General features: G+C 35.7%; 1 protein-coding gene across 2 annotated transcripts in view; it reads left to right on the plus strand.

Moving 5' to 3' along the window:
* The first annotated feature begins 746 nt into the window (after positions 1-746).
* LOC113065001 (amino-terminal enhancer of split-like) overlaps positions 747-22,978 on the plus strand; it is a 28,659-nt gene continuing 6,427 nt past the window's right edge. Inside the window, exons 1-4 of one of the 2 annotated variants that reach the window (XM_026236089.1) lie at positions 747-1,140; positions 16,299-16,387; positions 19,300-19,363; positions 21,892-21,936. In XM_026236089.1, the coding sequence (XP_026091874.1) occupies positions 1,114-1,140; positions 16,299-16,387; positions 19,300-19,363; positions 21,892-21,936 (225 nt within the window). In that variant the 5' untranslated portion in view covers positions 747-1,113. The remainder of the gene's footprint in view (positions 1,141-16,298; positions 16,388-19,299; positions 19,364-21,891; positions 21,937-22,978) is intronic. The other variant, XM_026236088.1, reaches the window with a different exon arrangement.

Genomic DNA, 22,978 nt, shown 5'->3' on the forward strand with positions numbered 1-22,978 from the left:
AAACATCATCTACATTAAGAGTCCTGGTAGACATAAAACATGACAAAATGATTCACACACAGCACAAATTTCAGCATATTTATTAGATGGCTGTATGCTATTTTTAAATGTTGAGGTTTTATGTGAGGATCAAAATTGAAGTATATATATATATAATATATATATATGTGTGTGTGTGTGTATGTGTGTGTATAAACTGTTCATATCACACACAATAATCTGATCAGATTTAAGTAATTTTTATTGATTCATATATTTATATAATTTGCAAATAATGTAAATGGAAAAATGTTATAATATATTTTAATGTATAAATAAAATATTGTATATAATTGTATTTCTTACAATGAATTTCTAAACGATATTACTATAACGTAATTTTACATTAAAAAATAATTATATATGATATAATATATATATTATATAATTATATATTAATATTAATAATAATTATATATATATATATATATATATATATATGTGTGTGTGTGTGTGTGTGTGTGTATATACATATATGTTTGATGTTTATTCAGAAATATATATTTTAATAAATATATTAAAAATAAATATAAAAATAAATATTTTATCTAACTATTTATTAATGTAATTAAAGTCTAATTATTAGCGTAAGTATATATGTATGTATGTATGTATGTATGTATGTATGTATGTATGTATGTATGTACGCACACATACAGAGAGAGAGAGAAAAAAAAAAAAGACCAGCAGCCATCAGCTCCCAAACTCCACTTCATCTCTTGCACAGTCACTCGATTTCCTCCAACCAGAGAGGAGAGATCCGCCAGCCCTCATCTCAGCTCATTCCTAACGTGGAAAAGGGACAGGAAAGACGCCATATCAATCCGACAGATTCCAGCAAATCATCTCCGGATCATTTTTTGATGCCGAATGCGTGTTAAAGAGCGCGTGCAGTGCGGCACACATCAGGCTGCTTTATTGCCATAGCAGCGGCGCGAGCTGCCTGTAGCTGGCACAGGAGCTTCAGCTAGCGACGGAACAAAGAAAACACACACTAATATAACCGTCTGCTGTGCGAACTGCTTCCTTGTTTTCTGAGGAGGAGAAGGCAAGACCCCGAAGACCAAAACTGACATGATGTTTCCACAATCCAGGCACTCGGTGAGTGAAAACCGAGCGGTTTGTTGGCGCTTGTGTTGATGTTGTTAGCTGTCTTGAGCTTAGCATTGGCAGGAAAGGCATCCGTGTAAGTGTGTATACTGAAACTTATCGCGAAGATTAAATATTCATCATACATTTTATTACATCACCCTTTTAGGTTCTCAAACCACACTGTTTGTTTTTGTATTTACCTTACAATCCACTAATGTGTGATTTGGCAGTGCATGACTGTTTGCAAATGGAAACAATGTAGATGTTGTGCGGCCGTGACATTTAACAGTTGTGTATTATTGTATGCAACTTCAGACCTAAAACCTCCTAATTCTGCTTCGTTATTTTACTAACCGTTTATAACCTTGTACAAGGCATGAAATTATACAGTTGAAGTGCCAAATTCATGTTTATAATAACATCTCACTTTTCTCACTCTCATCATTTTGCCAATGGAGTGCCAAAATCCATGTTAACTTACAGTACAATCACACTTTTGAAAGAACACGAGCTGATTTATTTATTTAATTTAGTTTTTTGTAAGAACAGCAAGACTTTTGCCAAAAACCCAAGGTGTAAATCTGTAATGACATGCATTTGCATTGTGCAAGATGTTTCCCTGCAGCGAATCAGAGGTGTGCTGATCTGTATCACTGTATCACTGTATCTGTATCACTGCTTATGAACTCATTTATGGATTGAGTTACACATAGCGAGTCGCTTCCTCATCAGCCTAAATAACCCAGGGTAAGTGATTTAAAGTGGGGTTTACTCTGTTGTATTTCTAGACTGGTTTGAATGCAATAACTCATCTCATGGTAAGTTTCTATTATATTCTATTATATAAGTTTCTATTATATTATATTATATTAGGGTGACACTTGATTGGCTTGTATAAAGTGGACTTTGTGATGTCATACAGAAAGGAAAGTTATTTTGGCAGTGAGTGGCAGTATGTTGAAAAACATTTCTTAACTTGAACTTGTGGTTCGATGATGTGACACCCTTTTTTGTCATTTTAATTTATTCTAAAATGTTTAAAATGCTATTCATAGTTGAAAACACCTTATTCATAATGAACATGTTTTTATTTTTGAATCAAAATTCTTACTTTTAAAAAAAAAAATTAACAGGGCATGGGGTGAAGAAAAAAAATCGTAATGAAGAAAAAGGTTTTCTTTTCAAGAATGCGATTTATTTTTAGATTTTATTTTTTTTTTCTTGAAAAAGAGAGAAAAAGTCATTAATCTTGCTTATAACAAAATTAACATAATTTGACCTTTTAATGACACGGCAAGGTTAGTTTAGTTTGTAAAATCTGCCACGACCCCCCAAAAACTGAAAGATTTTAATGAATGTGTAATATTTATACATGCAAAAAAAAAAGTACCATGAAAAATATAGGCTAGTTATTGCATTTTAATTGATGCTTATACCACGTCTTTTTTTTTTTCTTTTGTATGTCTGACTTTACTCTTCACTCTTGTTTGACCCATGTATTAAGGAAATTAACTGGATCAATTTGAAAGTCACATCTGGACCCTTTTGCGTAGGGCCAATTGCCCAAAAATCGCATCCAATAATATATCCATCGTATTTTTTGGGTGTTTGAGCTGAGGTTGTGAACTGAACAGCTCCTTTTCGGTCTGATAATGAACGGCTGACAGGGAGCATGTGAAAATGTGGGCCCGGTTGTAGTCGGCACTATTTTGTTGCCACGGCGCTGTGACTCCATAGCAATGACTTCTCAGCAGACTTGACACCGCAAGTGTTTACTCTGACCAGCCTGAACGCCTCATGACTTGAATGGTCCACCTCGGTGTAGCCGTACATGCAGCCTTTTGAGTCCTGCAAGCCCACCCGTCCATTTTTTTTTCAAGGTCACTTAACAACATTGGCGAAATTTTCAAACCCATATGCTCCCAAATTGGAGTATTAAGACCCTCCGCACCAAATTAAAAACAGGGATTACGGATTTAACCCCACACGTCCAAAAGGCATCCAGCGGTGTACAAATTGCGTGAATGTTCATTCAATGCTGTATGAACGTTATGGGAGTAACGTTCCTGTAACCATATCGGAGTGTGTTGTGTGGCTGAGGATGTTTAATAGTGTTTTGTCCTCCATTTTGTTCTTTGAATCCAGATCCAGACGAGTGATGTCATAATGGTGGGGATTTGTGAATTGGAGTGCGCCATTGATTGTGGCTTTTCAAGGAGTCGCTTCTGAAAGCCATTGTTGTAGTAATGGCTAAAAAGAGAAGTGAGAGTTGGCACAGACATGTACATGCACCAATGTGTGTGTGTGTGTGTCGCCCTCGACCTGATGTTTTGGTGGGGGCATTCGGGGCAGATTTATTAAGTCTGCTCGAGTGAGCAGGACAGACCTCGGTCTTTCTCTCCCCAAATCCCTAAACGCGGCAGATTATCCCTCTGGTCCCACATCTTGCTCATTAAATAAACTTTGTTTCTTACGCACACACACACACACACACGCATACGTGCATGAGAAAAAGCCCACTTCACCGTTTATCCCCTGCACGCTCATGCATACACGACGAAAAACTACTTTTCTTGTCATGCTAAGATAAAAATGGTTTTAAAAAGGACTTTCCTTGTATAGCTGTAAAAGTTTGAATCTACCTCGTAGCATTTGCTGATTTAGTATTTTTTTTCTTTCAGTTCCTGTCTCTTTCCTACTGTACGTCTAGGGCCCTATGAAATCAGTTTTATTATTTTCCAAATTCCAAATTCTTTTTTTTTCCATTTTAATTTGTTTGGATTACTTTTTTTTTACATTTGCTGGTTAAATTACATTTTATCAATAAAAAATGTGTACAACCGTATATATGACAACAGTAATATATTTCAGGCAAAATAATTTAAAGTTAAACCAAAATTTTATTTTGACGGGTTGCCATGAATACCTTTACATTTCTGTGTGCCTATGATATTCATGTTCACGTCCTTATTTAGTGAGACAGCAGATGCTGAAATCACTGAGAATGTCACGCGCGGTTCAGTGTGTGTGATAAAGGAAGCCGCGCTTCTGCTCCATTCATTAACAGAGACACACAGAACATCCAGGATTTATATTTAAACAGACTGTTCCGGCTTAATATTTACAGATATTAGTCCATATCGTGATTTGATGTAAGTGCAATGACCTATTTTTGATTAATTCATTCAAAATTTGGCAAATTCCGTGCCATTCCACGTTAAACTGTAAATTAATTTTTTTTATGACTGGATTCCGTGATTCCATCCGTGTTTTCTCCAACGCGAAAATCATAGGGCCCTAGTTGTGGTATGCCAGCTCTATCTTGCAATGGACACACGCCACAACGTTCTCTTTACGTTTGCCCGTGCCCTCGAATCAAAACACGACTGACTCCTTGCAGTATGTGATTTCAGACTCAGCCCTTGTGTCTCCTTCCGCTTGCAGCTGACGTAAACGCGCTGTCACATTAAAATAATAATTGGAAAAGAACCTGACGTGAGATTTAAAATACATTAAAAGAGCCTAGATAATTTTTTTGTAATCGAGTTACTCGAGGAATCGTTTCAGCCCTAATAAGTATATATTTAACTATTTAAAAAAGTTTGTCTATATGAACAATTTACTATATAAACTATTTTTATTAAATTTTTTATTTTGCACACACATACATATACACATGCATACATACGCACACACACACACACACACATATATTATATATATATAATGTGTGTATATATATGTGTGTATATATATATATATATATATATATATATATATATATATATATATATATATATAATGTGTATATATATGTATGTATGCATAATTTTAGTACTAGATAATATTTATATTGTTATATATATATATAAATTATAATTTAGGAATATGAAATATTAATAAAAATGTAGTTTTTGTAATTATTGCCTTTGCAATCATGACTAATAATCTGTTTTTAATTAATTAAATTGTGCCAAATAGCAGAATTTCTGCAGCAACACTCAATGTTTATTTCTGCAGGTTGAAATGGTAACTTACACACACTCCCAAACAGATGTCTTGGTTGTGGATGGCATAACTGCTCATTAGCATCACAAATATGTCTTCGAACACTTTTCTGGACTTAAAAAGCGTATGTGGAGAGGACAAGGAAAACCCGCTTCCTTTATTTCCCAGTTTTTTTTTTTTTTTGCATTAAATGATAAATTCAGGCCATTTCAAAAGAGCAGCTCACAATATGCCATCCGCCCTGAATAGGCTCGGTCTGTCCTGTGGTGAAAGGATGAGGCGCGGATGGCTTAATTAGCTTGTCTGACTGTTTGTGTTTCTCCTGGCCTTTGGTGTGAAGGACGCATGCTGGGATAATTGCGTCGCAGGATTATTTTTACTAGCGCAGGTTTTTTGCCAGTTGCTCGTGGCTTATAGCCTTTTGTATGTTGCACACATGTTTCTGTGTGTGTGTGTGTGCGCACTGAGACAGACGGGCTGCATCAGTATTCTCTGGCAGTGATGGACTTGCGCTGTGGGAAAGCTGCGCCCCAGAGTAAAGCAGCGGTCTGGAACAAAGCAGCCTGGTGGGGGACTGTTTAATGTGGCAGCACCTCGCTCCGACCTGCCTGTCGGCAGACACACCATGCTAAAGAAGCCTTGCTGAATCACTTCCGCCTCCACAGCCAAAGGCTATGATCGTCACTGTTCATACACTTCTCATAGTGCCTTCAGTGCAAAATGATCACATGCTCACTGTATCCTTGCGTATATTTCAGTGAAGTATGGTTCTGTGATCAGCAGCTAATCTCCATCCGAAGGCCAGAGGGCGTTCACACGCTGAAACTCCAAATATGCGTTGCAGAAAATGAAATAAAAAATACTACGGCTGCTGAATAAACAGAAGATTTAACCGCTTTCATTGATTCAACATGACTAATAAACACACGACTACAACAATATGTGGTTTATCTGAGTTTGTCTTATACTTTTTATTATAATAAAGTATATAAAAATTCAATGCTAATCGACACAGCCTTTATCACTGCTTAGAATACTATGAAATATATTGCGCGCCTTATTTTGTGTAAGAAGCAACATCATCTCACAGAAGGATTTATTTCAAATACTCGACTGATATTGAAAAGTGAGTTTGGAGTTAAAACTTTATTAAATGTGGTATTTTGACGTGCTTTCAGATGGAGCGGCATTTACTACACAGTTCACTGACAAAGCAAACACCTTTCGTATTCGCAAAATGATGTCTTCGGTTTCATAATTGTGCGATTTAATCATCTGTGATTATGAACACGATTTTACGTAACTTGTCAGTCAACTATTGCTCCATGTAGTAAATGCTGCTCCACCTGAAAGCAGGTAATGGAGATTTACTGTTAATCACAGAACCAGCTTTACTGACAAGATGCGCATTAATTGTGCAGCCCTACAATGAACAATGAAATTATTTAAACATTTAAATTAATGCTTTCTTTGTGGCGTTTCGTTCATTGCAAACATTCATTCATTTTGGTTCATTTTTACCAATATTTTTTGTTAAAAATTATGTAGGAAAAGTAATAGATGAATTTATGACAAGAGTGCACCCTCAGAAATCTACATTACAAAAGGAGCTTTGACCTTTGTTTAAAAAAAAAGACAACCTCGTTGTTTTTTTCTCTATCACTATTTAGAAATCATCAGAAGTCATATATCACTTGAAAACATAAAATCTCAAAATTCATCCTTCAAAACCCATTTTAAAATCAGACATTGCATTACCATGTAAATGGTACATCAAAATCATGTTACAAAATGTTTTCAGTCATGAATTATAAAAATTTAGGTTTGTTTCATGCACATTCATGTCTATCTTCAAAAACGTGAGTGACAGTTAACAGGTTAATTGAAATAAAGTGCAAATAAGAAAAACTTAATGAAAAAAAAAAAGTATTGAAACTGAAATAAAATTAAATAAAATTCTACATGCTATACTTGTAAATAAATAATACTAAAATAACACTGGCTCACAGTTGAACGTTAATCAACCAGTCTGGTCTTATTTTGGTTAAACCGTGAAACGTGTAAAGTCCATAAGTCTAAAGGGTTCTTTCCAAGGGGTCATTATTTGTGGGCAGTTGCTCGCCTCCCACGGCCATGCCATTTGTTACAGGGTCGGGAGTAATCGGCTGTCTTCCGGAGTCTCTGACCCATGCCAAGCTCTTTACCAACATGGCATCAATCACAATCACTACTGTTCTGCCTACAATCTCGCAATCACCTCGACCCGCCTGCTTTTAATTTTCAATCGAGAGTTGCCATGCTGTAAGCTTTTTTTCTTAACTCACGGTTCCCATCACTCACTCTCTCGACCCCCCCCCCCTTTCACTACCCCCTACCTGCTGTGTTTTGTATCTTTTATGCCTTGTGACAGCTATTTGTCCATAATTTGTCTGCCACCGTTGGCCAGCAAGAGGAAACTTGTGTTTGAGAGTGTGTTGGCGCCTGAAGTGATAAAAGGTGAATAATCCCCTTTCAAACGACTCGATGAGGACGGTTTGGCGCAGGAAGTGGGATAACACCATTCCCTTCAAAGTGAAAGGGGGTGAGGGTTTGCAATAACCTAGGCTGGGTCGAAGGGATAATCATCAAAATCAGCTTCCTGTCCCAAACATGATTAGCTACCACCATTATTTCACATTGTGGATTCCGGTTTAGTAGCCCCCATAATGCTTCTGCTACTGTGAAGAAACACAATACTTTAAGTCTAATGTAATTACTACACTGTAAAAATGGTATGTACTATCTACTTAAAAAAAATTAAGCATAACAATATTACACGTAGTTTTTAAGGCTTAATTTCTTTAATGGAATGTACCTGAATAAATGATGTAAAACAAATATCTGTGATTTCGAGTAAAGCCTGTTTTTATATTTGTCTACAAGATATTTTGTACAATTAAAAGACTGGATACAGCTAGATAGTTGAAGTACCAAAAAAACTTGTTACTGCACTAGCATTAGCAAAGCTAATCCACAACCAAAAGCTCTACTCTTCTGCACAATGGTGACGACAAAAACTTCAACATAACAGAAGCTCTTATAAATATAAATCCACCTGCATAAATTTAGCCTCTATATTACGACCGTGTCTTAAAGACTAGCAGTTAACCAAGGGGTAATCAGTCTTATTTTCGGGATTCAACTCGGGCTAATCTACAGTTTTTGTAACCGAATTAAAAAAACAAAAAACTCTGGTTTAAATCAGCTAATTTAAAGCGAACACCGAGTGCTAATTTAAAGCGAACACTTTAATATTAAACAAATGTGTTTATGGGTCACTTCACGCTAAATTGGTAAATGTACCTTTTGGTGCAAAAAATACGCTAATATGACAACTATGATAATTGTTTATTTAAATGATCTCCACCATCTGTAGGACTTGTATATTAGTCTTGAACCCTGTTGGTTCAAATACTGAATAATTAGAAATGGAGGTTAAAGTTATGATACAGTATTTCAAACAGCATGCACTGTTGTGTACTCCGCATTTTGGCTAATGTATTTGTCTTTTGCATATTCTATTTGTATGTGCTGTGCATAGTATACAAACTGTATACTGCAGATATGGTGGTAGTAGTAGTAGTAGTAGTAGTATGTTATTCCAAACATAGCATCAGATACAGGAAGAGTGGGGGTGAGGATTTGCTGTAGTGATCCTAGTGCCTCTTGGTTTGGTGCCATTTCACAGAACCACATTCTCTGTAATTCAAGTGTAAAGTCTCTCTTCTCCTCTTCAGATAACTACATCTGGGCTTTTGTATGTAATCCCTTGGGATGGGAAAAACTGCCAACATTAGAGTTGAAAGAATTTTCTAGAACATTTCTTTTTCTGTTAAACTGTGGGGTGGGAGGCACAACTGTAAATTACGGGAATGATGAATCCCATTTAGCCACAGAAGACTCACAATTTGCCCACCAGCGCATAAAGCCTTTTAATGGTTTAATTGCATCTCAAAGGAGAAACGCACAGAAGCAGAGTCAAATTAGGGATTGTCCCATATTTTGGCTCTTGTGCTGCATGAGTGCATCTGTGTGTGGGTTCCTTTTTCTTTTCTTTTTTTAAGTGAATATGGGATTTGCTCTAAAGCTGAAAATCATTAGACTAAGCTTTGCATCCTTGAAGGTTTCCGTCACTTCATTAAGGCTGGTGTAGCTTAGTGATTAAAGATTTAGTCTGGTTACCAAAAGGTTGCAGGTTTGAATTCCATAAAGCAGTTCTGTAGATCAATTTGGTAGAGAAGAGCGATGAGTCACTTTTAAAGAAAGTCAGTTCAGTCAGCTGCTATTTTTGCAATATTTCCGAGAAGCTATTTTCAGTTATACAAGTATAGCTCCTATTCACCTGAATGGGAAAAAGACAGAAATCTCCTGTGTAAAATGTCACGTTTCAATAATTTATTTCAAATTAGCAATAAAATCTGACAACAGTGGCAACATAAGCTGTGATTCATTAGCTCAACCCCCCCCCCCCCCAAACAAAAATCTTAGTTTCACCTTAATAATGCTAATATTAATAAACGTATCCATTCACATTTAAAACATTTCAGCTCATTTACTAATCTAATAGTGAAATTACATGGAAGAATAATACATAACTTGAATATGAATATATGAATAATACATGAATAATCTCAATATATTAACTGATATTATATAAGCCGATATTGAAATTCTATACATTTTAATAATAAATAAATGTGAATAGTCTCAATGTGTTAGGCCTATATTGAAATTCTATACAATTTCATCCTAAAAAATTAATTAATAAATAAATGATCTCGGTATATTAACTAATTGTCCGAAATTAAAATTTAGAGCCTGACTGATGTTTTTTTGTGGGGGCGATACCGATATTAAGGAATAAATTTCACGGATTAGATCATTTTTCGGATCAGCAAGAAAATTCAATTAATACAAATTTTACTTGCTTTCCATTTATTACTTAAAGCAAAGTACTACTTTGATACCACAGCAAATACTACTATATTAACTAAGAAAGTTTAAACATGATTAAAGCGACGAGAACAACCAGTAAAAATAACAAATGCACAAATTACAAGCATAGTTAAATACAACACAATATGCTGCAAAAAAAATATAGAAAGTTAATAATTAGGGAAACTACTGTATACTGTGGGTAAAACACATTGAGTCAAGTCAGACATTCGACAGCCATAAGTACTGATGTTAACACACAGGGAAAATGTGTAACAAATGCCTCACAGATACAAACAGGGTAAATAATGTTTTTATTAGTGATGGGCCGTTATCGCCGTTAACGTGCTGCGTTAACGTGCTGCGTTAACGTGCTGCGTTAACGCGAGACTCTTATCGGGCGATTTAAAAAAAATATCGCCATGAATCTATTCTCAAAGTTGGGTTGAGAGCTGGGTCTATACTAAGCAAGCTATGATGACTTTCACCTTGATATTTTATATAACAACTGACTCGCTGAGGACAGCCTAAAAAGATGCTCAGGACAGTTGACGGGCCACTGCTGCACATCGTCACGAAAGCTTATCTTTCTCACGTGTTGTTAAACTTTACCGCTTGTCGATTTAAACATTAAAGCATCCAAAAACTAGACGCGGAAAAGCTGAACAGAGTAGCGCGTGCGGTTAGGTGCGCACGAGAGAGAGAGCCGCGTATCACAGACAGCAACACTGAACCGAGCTCTCTTCTGCGAAGTTCACCTCGAAGTTCCTCCTGCACCCGAACGAACAAATGCAAATCGCAGTTTGAACAAGCAAAAAGATGTGAAAGAGCCCAATTCAACATCACGGTGTTCTGGTGTTCAGGGCTCGCGCAGAGAAAGGCGTCTCAAAACACTAGAACATCGAATTTGCTTATTTTTGGTCTTGTGCCGACAAATACATACAAAATATGTCAAAATATCCACCTTGGAAATTATGCTCGAACAAACAGTCAGTTATTTCTTAAGTGAAAGTAAACAGTTGAGGAAAAAATGGGATGTGTATTATATTGGATGCGTTCATGGTCTCTTAAAGTGACCGCGCCTAATTTAGCTACTGGCTGCTGTTATGTTAATCCAAGAAAATGAAAGAAAATCACTCACTGCTCTTGACTGAATTACTTTGTAGTTTTAACAGTCAAACCAAAAATTATTCAGAAACCAGATATAATTTTTGATATACATAGCAAAACTGTAATAATGTGAGAAATGTTGAAGGTGTCTGAATAAATGTAGGTTTGATTGTATATTTCATTTTTTACATTGAAGACTATCCAGTGCTATTATTTGGTTTCTGTACCTTGACACCTACAAACTTGAAAAAAAAAAACTTAAACATTGGTGTGAAACAGGAGTAATGTTGTTTGTACATTGTGCAATGTGGAATTAGTTTACAGCTTTTTCAAGCACTTTGTGATACATTTTAGAAACAGGAGATGAGCCCCTTTTCTAATGCACCACCTAGCTTGATAAACCCCTTCTCAAAGACTTACTGATTATCTAGATTAATCTAGATTAATTTCAAGATCGCAGTTAGATTAATCTAGATTTAAAAAATTAATCTATGCCCACCTCTAGTTTTTATGTTTTGATTAAAAGATAGTTAACACTAAACGTCAGCGAAATCCCTACAATTCAAAACTTTTACAGTAATGCTCTCATTATAAAGTTAGCGTATATGACAGTAGTTATTAATGTTCTGCATTTATGTTTTGAGCTGCACGCGCTAAAGATTACCAGTAGAGTGACGCATTTGGTAGCACGTTTTTGATCAATGGGATTAAACTCATAATTTCATATAGAATATGCTTTGTTATTTATACAACATAACATTAATATTAAGACTTATAGGCTATCTGCAAAAAGAGCCAGAATGCACATGAACATATCTGCGGGGTTCTGAATGCGAACTCCTTTTGTGGACGTGTTCTTCATGAAACAATGTGCAAAAACACGGCAGCTAAACTCTAAAAATTCACAGCGTTTTATTATAATGGTGTTATAGTGATGTCATAATCATGGTATGGGTGTGACATTCCCAACCATAGTTATTAATATTCTGCATTGTAGTTTGACCTGCTCGCCCTGAAGAGATCTCACTGTAGTACTACAATGAAGCGCTTGACTCAAAACCAGATGCACCTTATATCTGGTAAATAATATATCCATAATATATATACACTGGCTGAAATGTTCTGAAATCACTTGTACCCTACCTGATCGAAATAATCCAGTCTCTGCCGGTGTTAGTTTGAGTCTTGGTAAAGTTTAAATCCCTGCCACCAATAATAGGCTGCATATTAACTTATTGGGAGAAAAGCGCAAGTTCTATGTGAAATAAGACATTTGAGCGGTCACATTTAGTCAGAATGGCATAATCATAAGAGCCCGTGAATATTCGACTGTGAAATTGGTAGTCGAATCAGGCTCCTCGAATCGAAGCATCGAATCGTCGACTATTTGTCACCCCTACTGTTTTCATTCACTAGAGACAAAGCTGACTGCGTTTACCTGAATGATTGTCGAGATGGGTATTTTGTTATAATTTCTCAGTGATCTACGGCTCTGTCTATTAAATGCCGCTCCATTTGAAAGCAGGTGATGGTGATTTAGCGGTAGTCACAGAACCAGATTTACTGACTAGATGCGAATGATCATATCGTTAGATATATCTCCCAGCCCTACTTTTATGGTTACATTTTGCAATTAATCCACAGATGACATGCATGCCAAACCATGGGGCTTGGATCTGTACAGATCACGTATCAACTACAATTAGTTTAATGACTAGTATAGTACAGTACCAGTCAAAAGACTGAACGTACGGTCATATCTCCAATACTTTCCCATTTGTGTGTTCAAACATTTGAGCGGTACTATATATATATATATATATATATATATATATATATATATATATATATATATATATATATATATATATATATATATATATATATATATATATATCGGAACATACTTTTTTCCAGATTTCCACCAAGTTCGAGAGATCCCTTCAGCTGGAGAAGTCCTCTCGAACACCACTCGCCACGTGTCGGTAGCCCCCCGGGATCGCTAGATCAGTCGGTGCCGGACTGCGAATCTAACCACCCGTAACTCCCGAACTCTGGGGGCTATCGACGCGGGGGTGGTCTCATTCAAAAGATGACCTCTAGACATACACTACAATTGCGTCCCAGAGGGTTCCTCGAGCTGAAGGGATCCCCGAATTTGGTGCGGATTCTCCATGCCGTTAGGGAGATATGGCCGTTCAAAGTTTCAATGGTTTTTCATTGCTTTACAGCGTTTCATTCAGCTCGCCAATAGCGAACAATGGAGCACGCTCTGCTGGACAAACTAAGTATTTACACCATTTCAAGCATTTTATCTGCATCATATCTTATTTAAAAAAATATCGGTGGCATATTCAGTAAAACCGATTTATCGGCGACAGGCTCATATTGGCCGATAATATTGGCAAAATGAAATATCGATCGGGTTCTATTGAAATACTATACTATTTGGTCCTACATAAATAAATAAATAAAGATATAAAGAATCACAATATATTAACTGATGGGCCAAAAAAAATTTTCAATGCTAGAATTACATTTAGGCATCACAGCTTTATTATATACAGTATGAAAGATAGATATTTATTTAGCTATTTATTTTCAAAAGATTACATTAAAGAGTTAATTTGCTTATCTTAAAGAGATTTTAAGCAACTGGAAAAATGAATAAATGTAAAACACCATTGGGCAGAACTCCAGATTATTCTATAAAAGGTTAACTTTGTAATAAGTGTACTTAAAGTTGCTTTGAATACACACGTCACTTAAATGTCAAAATACCATAGTTCTTAATCATGACAAAAAAAAATGACCATAATTTTGCTCACTATTAACTTTCACTATTTAGTACCCATAAGCACTTGTTCATTTACACAGCATGTGCAAATCTGAAATTTATCAATGACAGTTTTAAAGTGCTCTCTCTGTTTAGGAAAAAACTATCAGTGTTTAGTGTCTGCTTAAACAGTCTAGATGACGTTATGTATAACAAGCAGGTCGGCATGGCTGCTGTTGAAAGCAAGTATTGTAAGTATGTAACACCCGTGATCTCCCCAACAACTTTCCCCATCTGCCCCATTCCCTCAGCATTCCCTAAGGAAACCGTATCTCCCGTAGCCACCCAGAGATGTGAGGGCCACTGTTAGCGGAGTCTGAAAAAGATTGACTGTTTGGGCACTAAGTGCTGGCTGTTGACACAAGCCTCTCTTTCATATGCAGCAGAGCACAGAGCGCTCAGGCTAAGTACACAGTTTATGTTAAAGGTTGGTCCACTCGTACTGAGAATTTCATCTGTCGAGCGCTCCCCCGCAGAGTGGCTCTGGATTTTTTCAACACAAAAATGCAAACACTCAAAAGGAGTCAAGAACGGGTTGGCAATTTGGAAAATAACTTGATGAATCAGCTGCTCGATTGTTCAGATAAGATCAGAGCGCCCAATAAAAAACAACCAGTCCAGCACGCTGATAGATGACAAGTGTCCAAATTTTTCTCTTTTGTTATCTTTGCTAATTTTTACTGATAGGCCTGGAGGATCAAAAATGAAAACCTAATAAATAGGTCACACAATTGTTATTATTAGTAGTATTATTTCCAACTTCCAAAGATTTAAAAGTGCAAATTTTAGTAAAATTTTGACTTGTATATAAATATCTGCTTGTAGTATCTGTTTTGCTAGTATATTTTAGTGTTGTTGTTTTTATTATTATTATTATTATTATTATTATTATGCTAAAAGTGGTGATTAAAAAATATCCTATCAAAACCGTATTGACCAGTCATATCCACTGTAAAAAAATAAAATAATAATCTCTGGAAGCTGGTTAATATAATAATTATAATAATAATAATAATAATAGTATTAGTAGAAGTAATGGTAGTAGTCATGATAATAATCATAATTAATCATCAAAATAAATTGTTTATTCGGTTTCTTTGTTTTTTATTAAAATGCACATGTTAGTCATATTGTTGAATTCAAAACATCATGATTATACAAATCTAGGCTAATCTGACTATGAATTGTTTTTTTGTTAATATATATATAAAATAAAATAAAAATTCAGTTAATTGCCAATAACTAAAACTGGAATTAAAATTAATAATAAAAAACGTATACACTATAAACAAAACAGCAACAACAAAAATTGACAAAGAACTCAACAAAAATTGCTTGTATGTATGTATGTATGTATGTATGTATGTGTGTGTGTGTGTGTGTGTGTGTGTGTGTGTATATATATATATATATATATATATATATATAAGCTCATTTAAAATATTAATAAAAACGATAATAGTGTCTCATTTACAATAAGAAATTATACATAAAAAAATAATTCCACAAAATATTGGTCTGTACCAAAACTTGAATCATATGTTAACTCGCGCACCGCTGTGACCAAAGGTTTGAGCTCATTTGACTCATGTCTGTGTGAACTCAAGTCAATTCTACTGTCAAAATGACATTTCTACTGTAGCACATTTCTTCACATTTTCAGTAGCCAGATTTTGAAACATTGGCAATAGCAGCGATCGTCCTGGGGTTTCTTTTTTTCAGCATTACTAAAATTACATTGAAAGCTGGAAGGCCTGCATTCATCAAAATTTGAGTATGGCAGTTACTTATTGGGAAAACCGCCAACATATCACCAAGTCTAGGAAAAATCCACCCTGAAAAGCGCGAAACAGTTGCAATAACATCTGCATTTTCCCTACAGGTGTGGCCCCCACACTAGGGAAATAAGCTCACCTGCAAGCAGAATACATGTAATTCAAAAACCTCGGGTGATGTCGCGCTCCAGACATGACAGACGCCTTCTAAATTATGAGTTTTGAATGTTGCAGAGCAGTAAGCCTTCGAGATTTCTTTTGCTGCTTTTTTTATTCAGTACACTTGAATTCACTCTTGATTACAAATCTCCCTGTGTTTAGAAAGCCCCATCTGTTTTGGATGGATTTTTCTGTTCTTGGCATTGAAAGCGCAGCTCTGGTCCGTCCCTTGGATGCCCAGCTGATGCTGCGACACACGTTTTCTGAATAATGTGATTGACCGCCGTAAATTACTTTCGTTCCAGGCTTCATCGCAGCAGCTGAAGTTCACAACGTCAGACTCATGCGACCGCATCAAGGACGAGTTCCAGTTCCTTCAAGCACAATACCACAGGTACACACACACACACTTTCAGTACCTTAAAGCAATAGTTCACTTAAAAAAATTACAATCTGGCATCATTGATTCACTCTTGTGTATATTTGGCTTAAATAAATATTAATTCCAGTTTTAGTACTTGGACAATTTTTCATTTAGTTTAATTTTTAAAGTGTTTCATCTAGTATTTATATTTTATTTCAATTATTGGAAATTTTAGTTGAAGTTTTATTTAAAACTAAAACCCTTTTCTGTTGAACACAGAACAACATGTTTTGAAGAATGTGCTGGTTGCCATTTTATAATGGTGGACTGAAGCTTTCAAGATTGAAACGTAGCGATGTCTAGTCCGTGAATGAATCATTATTTGGAGTCCGAATTGGTTCATTGAATCGGCTGATTTGGTTGTCTGAATTAAAATATTTTTTTTCACAAATCTGACTAATTCTGTTCAGTTGAATTCACTCAATTATCCAGTCGAAGCATGTATTCATGGCCCATAATTCATGAGTCGTCTTGTGTTTTACATTAATAGAGCCAGTTCTTAAGAGTCATTTGTTCTGGAATCTGATTAAAATAGAAAAGAACAACCAGCACAATACGAGTCTGCAAATAATGATTCATGATTCAGTGAGTGAGTCAGATGTCTGTTATAGCGAGGTCATTCTGTGAAGGAATTGCCGTATTGATTCTGACCCATGTCTTCCGTTTTGATACTTGAAAAGAACTGGTTTATAAGGTTCTTGAGTCTAACTATAGTAGAAAAGAGCAACCAGAACACTATGAGTTGGAAAGTTATGACTCGTGATTCAGTGAGTGAGTCGAATGATAATTTGATAACTACTGATTCAGTTCATTCAGTGAAGGAATCACCAGATTGACTCTGACCATTAACTCATGAGTTTTTTATTGCACGATTCAATAAAAGAACCAGTTCGTAAGAGTCATTTGCTCTTGAATCGGACTTCACTAGAAAAGAGCGACCAGCACATTATCAAAATGTCTCATTTTGTGTTCCACAGAAGAAAGCAAGCAAGCAAGCAAGCAAGCCATATAAGTTTAGAACCACATTTATTTTTGAACTGTTTCTTCAAGGCAGTGCTCTACAAAGCACCGTGACTAAACTCACTATTAGCAGGCATATTTTGTTTAACGCTTCTAACAAGCTTCCCCAATGCCTTTATTCCCTTGCCGATTAACATGGAGCGGCTACTGTGATCTGATCCGTCTGATGCTTTGACTGTAGACGAGACGGAAGTCTCTTTTAAAGACACAAAGACGCTGCTACTGTCCCGTCTTTAAGGCAACTTGTCTTTCCCTCCCTATTCCCATGACAACAAGCAAACCCTCATTTAACCCTGATTCACAGAAGAATAGGTCCTACTTTTTCTATGTGTATTCAGAGCATGGATTCGCCGCCATTGACTTCACTTGAGATTCAAAAGACAAGGGCTTTTTTTTGGTGCTGCGTTCAGCCTTTTAAAGGAAATGTACTGCAGGCGCTCCCCAGAGCCTCGCCCGAGCTGTCGTTCCCTGCTACAAATGCACAAATAGATCAGGGAATACATAAATCAAAATAAGGATGACAGCAGGAGCGATTTGGAGGCGGAAAGAAGCGGCAATAAAACTCCATCAATGTGTCGTTTTTTTTGCCGTCTCTTTTTTTTTTTCTGCGAGAGCATCTTTGGAAGCTTCAGGAGGTCTCGGCCAATCAGTGGCTGGCGTGGCCAATCACAGGTAGCCTGGCAGCAGGGAGGATGGTCACCATGGCAACCCCCAATATATGTTACACAGTCATAACAGCCCAGGATTTTTGGGATAAGTGGAAGCAGCAGACTGGGGAGGTATGAAGAGACAGAATGCTTGTCGCACGGAAACAAAACAAAAACCTCTAGTATGTCGTGGCACTATCTATAGATCAGATATGGTTTCTTGGCTTGTTTTCACCCTTACATTTTCTCATGCATCACTCTTTTCCACATGGAACTTCTAATTGGATTTCCCAACATGCTGAAAATGTTTAATCAAGTTTTGGTTTTCTTTGTGAACAAAAGCAGTAATGAGTCTTGAAAGGCTAGATTAGCTGCGGTGCTCGTGTGGGACATTCTGGTTCGATTCCATTCGGCATTGTATGAAAATATATATATATATATATATATATATATATATATATATATATATATATATATATATATATATATAAAGAAATTTAGCGCAATTTACAATTTTTTTTTAATGTTGCTGATTTGGGGTTCTGCTTTGGGTTAAAAAAAGCCATAACTAAAAAAAAAAGATAATAATATTTTATATATATATTATACAATTAATTCATTTACAGGGGTGTAAAATATTATACATTTTACTTGATTACTGTTCTATTATTATTTTGGGGATTTTTTTTTTACTTTGGATTTTTTGGACTTTTTTTATTTTTTAATTTTTTGCTACGGTACTTTTACTTTTTCATGCTCAATTTATAGTACAATTTAAAGTTGTGCTTGTTTACTTAAGTATGTTTTTTGGCAGGATAATTGTAATTTTAATTAAGTGAGAGTACAGATACTCAGAAATTTTACTTTAGTGTATTTTTTATACCTCTGTTGATTTATATATTTTTTTTAAATCTACAGATTTAATTGTTCTGAAAGCATTTTCTGCCATTTTTCTAACATCCACTGTTTTACTTACGAACACTGTTGCTCAAAATCATCACAAAACCTAAACATGCAAAATGATAGAAAGCCAGGTGGCTTTTTGATTGGCTTATGACTTGATTGGCCATACCAGTACCAATAGAATGTAAAGAAGCCCAAAATCTTAAAAATATAGCTGAAGCATTCTGAACTCTCCAGTCTCTGTTGCATAATATATATCTGGTGTCTTCATTTTTTTTCTTCCATTGACCAGTCTTTGTTTTCTCTCTCCAGTCTGAAGCTCGAATGTGACAAGCTGGCCAGTGAGAAGTCAGAAATGCAACGTCATTATATCATGGTAAGTCTGCACAGAACGTGCTCTCCTCCAGTGGGACGTGCCTTAGGATAGATGTGCCGGAACATATTCACATCCGCCAGAAACTAACCTAGCCCTTACCTGTCTGATTCCATTGTGTCTTATTCTCTGTCTTTTCTGCTGCTCTATTACCATTCTGTACCTCCTGTCCACCCGGAGGCAACATGCATCTGAATTTAGAAATTTTTTTTAAAGGGGACATCAGTGGCATAGCTGGCCTCACTTGGTATTCTAGGCAACTTTACTAAAAGAATTTATATTACGTTTTCTTTATTTACTTGTTTAATTATTTACTTATTACAAATCTGATGGTTCTTTATATATTACTTTTTACTATTTTATATATAGAATATTTTCTTATTTACAAACAACTTTGTAGTTTGTGTGTGTGTGTGTGTGTGTGTATATATATGTATACTAGGGCTGTCAAATGATTAAAGTTTATTTTTATCAAATTAATCAGAATTTTCAGTGGATTAATCAGGATTAATCACTATTTGCAATTACACCTGAATCCTAACCATTTTTCTTTTTTCTGAAATGCATACCAAAAGATAAATTACAGGACACAGATACATAGTTTTCATGTATTGATTCATCAATACGTGGTTCTTTTTTTCTGAATTTCAAAAGTTTAACATTTACTTTTTTTTTTATCACTGCCATTTAACTACAGATAGTGTAAGAGTTTTAGGTGAACCAGTGGTTAAATATAGCCACATATCTATGAAATTATGCATAGAGAAACTCGAAAGAATGAACTCAGAAACACAAACATGCGCCACCATCACATAAGCAGCACTCTTGTTTTTAGGAGGTGTTCATTTGCTCTGCCGCAATACTTTAGGATCGATATTTTCACGTTCTGAAGGTTTCAAGTGCCAGTAAAACCAAGTAAAAATGCATATGCTTTTCCAAACAGCGGTAATTTTCGCTGCATTGCATGTAGGTGTTCTGCGCATGCGCAGTGTGAAACACAGGACGTTTTAACAGGAAGAAGCTCCAGCGTATCAACTGCCAAAGTCGTCTCTGTTTATCGAGCTTGGCATGAATGTATTTGAGAGTAACTGGGGTAAAACTTTAAGCTTCTTTGGTGTTTTCGTCGCAGCGAGTTTTTTACTATCTTGAGAATTCAGAGATCGACGAGACTTTCCTGAACTGAATAATTTGTCACACTGCGCATGCGTGAAATGCGTTAAAAAATTTGATGTAATTAACAACAAACAACTAATTAACGTCGTTAACGCACTATTTTTGACAGCCCTAAAATATATATATACATATATTAGTATATGTTTGTGTTTTTCAGTTAAGTGATTCTTGCAGTATGTATTGGTTGTTTATATTATTACATTATATTATATGATTTAGTTTTTATTTATTTACAAATGGCAGTTGTTATTATATATTATTTCTCAGTTTGGAGTTCTTATGTGACAGTTCTTACCTTCTTAGTCTTATTATATTCTTTATGATATGGTTGTTTATTATGTTATATTTATTTGATTTATTTACTTATTTACAAAAAACTTTGGCTCTTAGAAATTATATATATATATAAAATTTACAAATGGTTTAGTTGTAGTTATGTATATTTTCAATCTGTGGTGATTTTTCTATATATATTTTTTTGTTGGATTTATTTACAAATAAATACATTATTTTATTTTTTGATTACTACTTTTATTATTATGTTTTATATTGTTATATATTTGTAATTATTTATTAATTATCAGGTCTTATATTTGGTAGTTCTCACAGTCTTATATTATTTTATATTGTTATTATATTTTTATTTTGTCTATTCATTTATTTTTAATGCAAGTATATTTTTTTTAAGAAGCTGCCATCAAATTCCATTTTTCCCAAATAATCTTTCCATCTTGTATGATCTGACTTAATCTGCTCCCTGGTCCTCCACCCCCATCCCTTCCTTTTCTACCTTGTCTGCCGTTCTTTCTTTTGTCCATATACTCTGCTCTCTCTTCTCCTCCATCCCCCCAGTGATATTCCCTCCCCTCCGCTCTAACAGTGTTGTCTCCGGCTCGAGCCTCATGTTGCCGTCTGATATTCCGCCTCTAATTGATCCGTCGAGCGGCTTAATCTCATTTAATCTGTGCGGCGTTGCTCTCACGCGCATCAGCCGGAGCGCCCTCCCTCCCTCTAATAGCCTATCGGGTTCCCCCGCTCTGTCCGCACCCGCTGGAAGATGGGGAGGGTGGGCGTCTGCTTTGCGTGGGTGGTAATTGCTTTAGGGACCTACTGCTGCTTGGCAAAGCCGACCCTGATCTAACTCTAGCTCCATCACTGATGCTCCCTGCTCTTGTTCAGCGGCCGAGCGTGTGTTGCACTGCTCGTAGACGTGTTGATGATGAGTGAGGCCAACACTTCAGCACGTACTACGCACCAGTACGCCCGCACATGTTACGCCGAGGTCCTAGATGTTCAGTTCTGTGTATTAGAGCTGTAATACAGCATGTTTATGTCTGACTTGCTTTATTTCTTTGCAGTACTATGAGATGTCCTATGGGCTGAACATCGAAATGCACAAGCAGGTGAGTTCGTCTAATATGAATAACGCACATCCCTGAGAGGCAGTTTACACGCTCAGATTTTCATCTTCATCACTTTTGCTCCATGTTTTTGAAAGCTGGTGCTTTAGTCTGTGCACAGAAGTGTCAGTGGGGTATCAAACTATGCCTTAACAATTTATGAAAATTGGTTTATTCATGGCCAGCTTTGTGGCTACACTTTCTAGGGCATGGTAGCTGGGATATATTTTTAATGAATATGGGACACATTTGATGGACAGCTGGTCTGAAAAAAAAGAACCCTGAACACTAAAATATGAATAAAAAGAAAATTAAATGTAAAAGAAAATTTCAGTCTATAGGAAGTAACTTTTTTTACTTTTTGTGCCAGACCTGCTATTACATTTTTTTTTTTAAATGTTATATATAATTCTCAAATTTATTTACAAAACAAATGATACAAAACAAATGATTTCAAATACAATTTAATATTTTTTTCTGAAAAAATAAATAAATCCGTTTCCACACAAAAAAAGACTTTTTAACATTGATAATAAAAAGAAACGCTTCTGCTGCAAATCATGCAAATGATTTCTGAAGAATCATATGACACTGAAGACTGGAGTAATGATGCAGAAAATTTAAATTCAAAACAGTTAATTTAAATTGTAGTCATATATTTGTAATAAATGTATAAATAAGGATATCTGAATGATGCAGTAATTGAAATGACTTCATTTTCCACAAAATAAGAAACGCAGCAATGAGTGTTACTCTTCAGAACCTTTTTAATGTCTATAGATTCATCTGTATGTGGACGACACTTAGTTAGACTGACTGACTGCAAGTGGAAATCTAGGCACGCACCATTGCCACTGCTCCAGTCTCACGAACACAATTCATCAGTCCCTGCCCCTTTATGTGACACAGGTGAAATATGTTTTTAAAAAGTCAGCCAGGCACAGAAGAGAGTGTGTGCAAGACAGAAATACAGGGCATGAATGCAAAGAATAAAGCATGCCCGTGTTTGGTATGCAGTCATTTCTCTCTGTCTCTCTCTTTCTCT

Source organism: Carassius auratus, chromosome 47, assembly GCF_003368295.1.
Source record: "Carassius auratus strain Wakin chromosome 47, ASM336829v1, whole genome shotgun sequence".
NCBI classification, from domain to species: Eukaryota; Metazoa; Chordata; class Actinopteri; order Cypriniformes; family Cyprinidae; genus Carassius; species Carassius auratus.